Here is an 8,092-nt window from a genome sequence, read left to right as displayed (position 1 = left end):
TGTCAATTCTGATATCAATAATACCTTATATTCCTTTAAACAATCATACAAAGAAACTTTGCTTTATTAATATACAGTATGCGAGGTAAAATCGTGAACTCGACATAAAATCAATCTGGAATACTTTAGGGTGAATATTTTATTATAGTGGGCTGCGTTATTAAAAGTAGGGTATATTCCAGTTAATAAATAATAAGACAAACTTTTAAAAATCAACAGTTGTCAGCATGGAGTCGAAAAGGTAAAGAGTGTCTGATTTGCTCCACGCCCAAGTGAGTGTCGAGAAGATCATGAAGGTAGAATGGTGCTCTTGGAGTCTTGTTTACAAGATTACAAGCATGTTGTCTTTAAGTTAGAGCCTTGGGAGGTGCCTTGTTAGCATTAAACGTCAAAAAATCGGGATCATGGAGGACGTGAACACCGAGATTCCCATAAATCCAGCAAAGTAGATGAGGCAGAATGCCAAGGATTTCAATGTCTTTGATTCGACAGTTAGAAGATGTGAGAAGGATTTTGGGAAGGCTCTTATGTAGGCGATATCAGCAAAAGCTTTCAACAGCAACCAAGGCTAACTACGTAAGAGAGATCAGAACTTATTGACTTGCTTAAAGTTTAAACGTAGGTTGGACAACGCTCCTCACCAGACTCTTTCCTCTCGAATACGTCATTTTTGGCGTAATCGAGAAGAAAGTATGTATTATCCCTCAGCGAAATGTGGATGCCCTTAAAGCCTACGTAGAACTGCAGTGGGTGGCTATGTCCGGAGCCTTCATCAAGAAGTGTTGTAGCAACTTTAACCCCAGGCTGGAGGCCATGGTATGAGTCAAAGAAAATCCTTTTGAAAAATAGAAAGATATATTATTAAAGAAGTCTGATATAAAGCTTTAATATTTTACTTCTTTTCAGTGTAGCAAAAGTTTACACTTTTGTTTGTCATCAATTGGTCCATGATATTACCTCACACTCTCTAGATATGTGGTGTAAAACAATAATTGAGACGTTTCTCATTTTCTTGATTTTTGTGTGTGTTAACTTACCATATTGTATTATACCTATATATATATATATGCCTTACCACAAGGTATATGTGTAAATGTGCTTTGAAACCCCAATGATTACTTATCATCTCCATTCCTTCCTAACAAACATAGGTAGGTAGATTATAATCTAAACATTGGCAAATAAAATAAAAACAATTTTGTAAAGCTTTTTTGGTGGTTTAATCATCCATAGCAAGGGGTTCAAAAAATAGGCTGTTATAAGCAAATTAACTGATCATGGAAAAAAATTATCCGGCTTAACAAATAAATCTTTATAAAAAAATGTGTGAATATTTAAATTGAATTATGGGGCATAAAAAATCAATTTGCTAGTAATTTATTAATTTTGAATAGTAGCAAATGTTTGCCAGTAATTACCCTAATATGACAGTTCATTATGATCAACAATATATGACATAATGACTCGTTGAAAGATATTAAATAGGTTATAATGAACACACATTTGTTTCAGAAAATGCTAGGAATGTAAACTCTTTTCTTAATCTAGTAAAGACTATTTTTTTCTTCTTTTCTATTACTAGAATAGTTACTAAATAAAAACGACAATTGAATTAAAACCATTGCAATATAAAAGCTTTAGGGCAGTGGTTCTCAAACAAGGTTCTTCGAAGATCCGAGGTGCATTGTCAAGGACTACTTGACAGATTATATAAATAACAAATGAAGCATTTGGTTGAGCATGTTTTATATATACCTCAAAACATTGTAAAATGCTGTAGGACTTGTAGTGATAAAAAGATTAAGGATTATTGTCTTAAGAAAATAATACAATAAGTCGATGAATATTCATTACACGATTGTTTTAATTCAATTCCCTCTTTTACATACAGATAAAATCATAGAAGGAGTTGACTTTAAACAATCCCGAAATGAATATCTAAAGGAATTAATTGATTTTTTTAACCTATTAACTCTATATTATCATAATAATCATTAATTAATAAAGTTATTCTAACTGTAAGACTTTTATTAGACGATTGTTTCAATTCCATTATCTCCTTGATTTATTAACTACTTTTCTAATAATTAAGATTGGAAAAATATCCCCAAGTTGGTCTAAAAAAAGGAAGGGGAAAAAAAGAGTGCATGTTCTATTTAATACAGACATGCTGCAGTATCATTTAATAACGATTTTGCCCCTTTATTCTTTTAATTACTATATTTCATTAGACAACCAAACGACCGCCAAAAATAAACAAGGTCTGTTTTTACACCATGTCATTAAGTGTAAAACTGTCGGACCAACACTATAAAAGCCATCCCGTGTCCGATCTCCTCCACTCCGGTTTCAGTGCCAAGAAGTCTACAGAGACTATTATCTCCATCCGGACTGCCTATAATATCAAGAAGTCATTATAGCCCATACAGCCAAGAATAGCCAAAACTTATTTTGCTGCAACTATATAGCGGACTTTTGGTCTACCTTTATGTAGCCCTCTTCCAGCCCTGACTTGAACCCCCTGGGCTTTGAAGTTTGAGGTGTCTTGGAGAAGAATGTCTCATCCAAATTTGGATTCGCTCCGCGATGCAATCATGACAACGTTGCACGCCATGTACACAGATTTCATTTTCAAAAGCTGTTAATCTGTTTGCAGGCGGTCAAAGCTACTATTAATTGTGACACAGGACATATACAATAGAAAATATAGTTAAATATAGTATAGAAATATATTACAAATAGCTGTTAAGTTGTTTGTTCTTGATTTCATAAAAATTTAAAAGCATTACGTTAAAAAAAGAGATGATATACGGGCTCACAGAGATGACTGTATGCACAGTGCCTTTGCTTGCATACTAGCTAGTATAATCAAAGAAAATGTGTTAAGAACTGCAAGAATAACAAGTCAACCAAATGAAAGAATCGAGTAACAGAAAATAAGAAGTAATTATATACGCAAAAGTCAATATTTTTTTTCAAACTTAAAAATAATTTATAATCCGTTGTTGACCAGAATTTCAGCTGTTTAATGCACAAACAAATAAAGCTTCCCATTCATATGAACTGCCCACGTTACTCTTCTAATGGTATATATATGTCCTTTGGTTATAATACGTTTTGGCTGTTAAAATTACGGAGGAATAATTAATAAAGGTAAAAGTATATTCCATCTTCCTTACTAACAACATATACTTCTTTTAAATCTACACTCGTAAAGGTTTTTGACAGTTTTCACACCCCTAATAGTGACACATACATATTTCCTAATAAGGAGTCAAATGAAGGTTTTATCAATATATTTCAATAAATAGTAGGATTTTAAGTAATATAATTTGATTTGCTATAATTTTTTTTCTCTCTTACAACTTCTAATATAAAAAGTAATCTCTAGTATAGAATATTTAAAATAATATTATAAATTTCAAACATATATATATATATATATCATGTGAGTAAGTACAATTAAAATCATTATATAAATAAAATTAACTTAGAAAAAAGTTAAGATTCAGTCCTTAATTATTGTATAAATATATATATAATTACATATACATAGGAATGTTTAAGTAAAAATTAAACATAAGCATGATTATCATTCAAATTAATATTAATAATTAATTATCATTATCATAATTATTTAAGAGGCCAATGGAAAACATTGAGAGGAATGAATAAATGTTCATACATCATATTCTGTCTTTTCTTAAAGAATTTTTGATTCCTTTATTTGTCTGAATACAAGACAAACGTCTTGTGAATTATCTCCCTTTAATATCCGTAGGTGATATTAATTTCAAAAGGTAATTTCTTTTGTTCCACTCTTCCTTCATACATCAAGTTCCCTTGCTTATCAAATACCTTGGCGAAACCAGTCGGCTTACCCATACGGAACATTCCCTCATACGTATCCCCATTTGGCCCATGCCATACTCCAGGTCCATGAACCATTCCCCTCTTAAAATATCCTTCTATTTTATGACCATCTTTTCCTCGAAGAACGCCTTTGCCGTGAGCTTTATGCTTCCGAAATTCGCCTTCCAAGCTATCCCCATTGGGTGTGATGTGAACAACATGGCCATGTGCCATCCCATTCATAAAGTCTCCTTCGTATACATCCCCATTGATTCCATACCATGTTCCATTCCCATTTGGAGTTCCATCTCTCCACTCACCTCTATACTCTAAAAACAATCATGGAAAAGAATTACTACTCAATAATTATATCTTTGGTTCCCCAAATTTTTAGAGAGTCGTTTTTTCATGTAGGGGCGTACCTTACTATGATTTTTCTTTTGCAAAAAAAAAAAAAAATCAATTTATTCCTTTGACAAAATATTATTTTTTCATTTATGTCATTATCATGTGTCATAAATTAAATTTTTGCAATCTGAAAGGGGGAAACACGTCGAAGGCGATGAAGACAGTGGTCCAAGCGACCCCCCACACACACACTCAATTCCCCCCTCTACTGTGAATAACTTGACGGTTTGAAGCTACAACAAAACATTATCAAGACAACGCCAGGCCACACACATATCAGTGATGACACGCCAGAATTTATGGGAGGTCGGATGGGAATTTCTTATACATCCACCCAAGAGTCCAGATCTGCCACCACGTTACTCCAACCTGTTCTTGCATATGGCCAACATGGCTGGGGGTACAAATTTGGCCTGAATAGAGGCCTGTAAAAATGGGTTGTCCAAGTTTTTTGCCAATAAGGGACAAGGGCTTCTGCGAGAAGGGTATTTTGAAGTTGGATTCTTGTTGACAACAAGTTATCCAACAGAACGGGGCATACTTGGCTTAAATCGGATTATTGTAATACTTTGTTGAAAGCGTTGAAATAAAGTGAAAAATGCGAAATTACTTATTCCCCAACACCAAAAGGATTTATTAAAGAATGAACAAAACGAACATTAGCACCATTTTTTTTTTCTAATCTTAAACTTCTTACATGTTTTTTTATAACGGTGACTACATAATTTGACGCTATCTTGCATATAGTATTTTTTTTAATAGAAGCATACCTCATTTTGGCAATTAAACTTTAGGCGGAGGATTTTTACTAAGGCCTGAACGTTTCTGAATATATCTCCACACTTAGTATGAACCCTTTACTCAACCATGCAAGTCTAGATACAAGGAATAAAGAAGAGATTTTTCCGTTTCCCAAAATGGGTCATTGTTTCTTATATTTCAAACAATAATTATATATCTTAGTAAAATAGTCCCCTAATACCTATATTGTCTTTAACATTTAAAAAAAGGAAAATTTCGGCAAAGATCCTCACATGTTTTTTATTACAAATTTTAATCTTAACTAGAGAAGGTTTGCCCGGGAAATTAAGCAATTAAAATTAATTCTAAACTACACTTCTGTTTCATATGAAATAAAAGATCAAACCGTTCAGTTTTAAGAATGATTCCCGCTATATGTAAAGGAGATAATTAGACTTAGAGACGATAAAATATTCATGCGCCAACCGCTTAACCTTCATATTAGTGTCGAAAATCCTTTGTTTATTCTGTCTTCTTCTTTTTTTTTCTTCTTTAAACCTTATAGCCTCCTTCTAAAAAAAAAATATGCAAATATACATAACAACATGTATCGAGAATAGTTCTTAGAATTTTAGTCTTTATTTTTTGCTTTATATGAAGTAGTCGTTTGTTTGTCAAAAAGTTTGTTTTTTAGGAAAATGCTATTTTAGGGCAGCCATGCCCTGAAAGACCAAAAAAAAAAAAATGATTACCCGTATCGTCACTGGAGTCTTAAAAAGCTACATGTAAAATCTAATCAATCCTGATTACCGGGCGCACATAGACATTCGCATTTAATATGTAAATAATTATTTTGTACAAAAATTTTGAATTTATAAAATTCAACATACAACTCATTACTTACCATGGAAATGTATTTAAAGTCTAATTAAGCACTAAGAATCGTAAGTGTATAGAGTTTAAATATGACTCAATCGGGGGAGAAAAAAGAAAACAAAATGGCATCGATATACAACTTCCATGTATCTATAATTTCCTGCCTCAACATACCACTACTAAAAGGCAGAGTTTGAGAGCCGCTGGTATAAATCATTTACATTTATATTGAAAAGTATGTAGGTATGTTGTGTCTCCATAAAGCATGGAGATGCAATGGTAACTATGCATATAATATATAAGGAGATGTAAGCATGTACAATATAAAAGTGTGCGTATTTTTTGATTGCATAAGTTCATTATAGAATTGACATTTATGAGCTAAAAGAGGATGGGCACTTGCCCAGTTTTTTTGCATCCGGGACTAGATCATTACTACTACAATAATTTTACAATGCCAGTCTTGTATTATTATTGCTACAATTTAATTATCTTTAGAATAATTGTAACCACAGGGGCGTCCACCGGATTGTATTTTGAGAGGGGCTTATTTTTTGGATGGTTTTGGAAAAAAAATGGACAAATTAAATTTTTTGGAAAAAATTTCATAAATTAACAACAAATAAATAAATTTTTTGGAAAGAAAAATTCAATTATTCAATTTGTGGGAGATAAATTTCAAAAGTCCATAGCTGTTGACAAAAATTAAATTTTCAAAATTGAATTTCAAATTTAGATTTTTTGAAAAAAATTTTAAATATTAAAGTTTTACAAACAAAATTCTAAATATTAAATTTGGGAAAATATTTTTAAATATTAAATTTCGACAAAAAAAATTTTAAATATTAAATTTTTATAAAAAAATTGTAAAAATATTAAATTTTTCTAAAAATTTCCAAAATCTATAGTTATTATCAAAAAATTGAATTTTTTATAAAAAAATTTAAAAATTCACATTTGTTTACAAAACATTAAATTTTTTGGGAAAAAAATTCAAAAATTAAATTCGAAATATAAAATTTTTTGGAAAAAAATTCAAATATTAAATTTTCTAGTAAAAAACGAAAATGGATTTATTTGAGGTGGCTACAGCGGACACCCCTGTAATATTGAAATAAGAGGTTAAGATTGCCACTGATTGACATGATATGACCAAAGACAACAGGTCGAAGGACGTACACACATTTAAAGGTATGTAGGTATTTAAAACGCAAAAAAACATGTTTGCCTATTTTATTTCCTCGTTTCCTTCATCCGATGCAACAAAAAAGTTGACATTATCAAAACGGAGAAGAATACAACTCTTCAAAAACTATGGACATAATATCCCACCACCAATTTACCTAAATTTCCTGATGAGTTGTAGAAAACCCCAAAACCACTTGGTTTTCCGTGATTGTCCACATCTCCAACATAGTAGGAACCATTGCCGTAGTTATATCGTAGAGAAAAAGACACATGAAAGAACAAAGTGAGTACTCCAAGGAGCAAGGTCGGAGATATAAACCGTAAATGTAAATATCGACTTCGGACTTTTATTTGTTGATGACTTCTTCTTTTCGTAACAATTTCTTTCTCTCAAGCATTATTTATTGAGTTTCTTGTTTCATTCAGATAGATTTTGAGGGATGTCACTTACTTAGCATGGATGAGGGTGACCTTCTATAAAGAAGATGAAAGATTAGACATTCTTGTAAAAAATAAAACATGGTCAATTTGATTTATTATTATACTAGGGGTAGGAACCGGTATGGCTCGGAGTTATAAGGCGTCAAAGAGCAAACAAACTTCACTGTACTAATATGGAAGACACTCATACGTTGATACTCAATTCTCTTCTCAAGCATGAAAGAATAATTATAAACACCTTAAAATTAAAATAAACATTGTTGAGGATGTCGACAATAATGTTACGCTAAAACTCTTAGGAGTTTAAGCTACACACGTTTGTTGCTAAGAATGAGTCTTCCCAGACAAAATAAACTTTATAATGAGTTATCCCAGACAAACTATACTTTAAAAATCTATACATGGGTTACTTCAATGAAACAAAAATGGGGATGTCCGCAGGGGAAGGGAGTGGATGTAACCCGCCTCCCAAATTAAGGAATTTTTGCGCTATATATACTAGAAAATTTAATATTTGAATTTCTTTTTATATTTAATGTTTGAATTTTTTTTTAATATTTAATATTTGAACTTTTTTTCTTAATTT

At 31.6% G+C, this 8,092-nt stretch overlaps 1 protein-coding gene across 1 annotated transcript; it reads right to left on the bottom strand.

The window, feature by feature from the left end:
• Nucleotides 1-3,279: 3,279 nt before the first annotated feature.
• Nucleotides 3,280-7,586, bottom strand: LOC121122690 (uncharacterized). The gene is made up of 3 exons (XM_040717718.2): nucleotides 7,517-7,586; nucleotides 7,221-7,454; nucleotides 3,280-4,181 (listed from the first exon to the last, which is right to left on the bottom strand). The coding sequence occupies exons 1-3, from the start codon at nucleotides 7,584-7,586 to the stop codon at nucleotides 3,769-3,771; spliced, it is 717 nt and encodes a 238-aa protein (XP_040573652.2). The 3' UTR covers nucleotides 3,280-3,768.
• Between the last annotated feature and the right edge of the window lie 506 nt (nucleotides 7,587-8,092).

The sequence above is a fragment of the Lepeophtheirus salmonis genome, chromosome 8, assembly GCF_016086655.4.
Source record: "Lepeophtheirus salmonis chromosome 8, UVic_Lsal_1.4, whole genome shotgun sequence".
NCBI classification, from domain to species: domain Eukaryota; kingdom Metazoa; phylum Arthropoda; class Copepoda; order Siphonostomatoida; family Caligidae; genus Lepeophtheirus; species Lepeophtheirus salmonis.
Note: the sequence above shows the minus strand (reverse complement) of the source record. Positions and strands in the feature narration are given on the sequence as shown.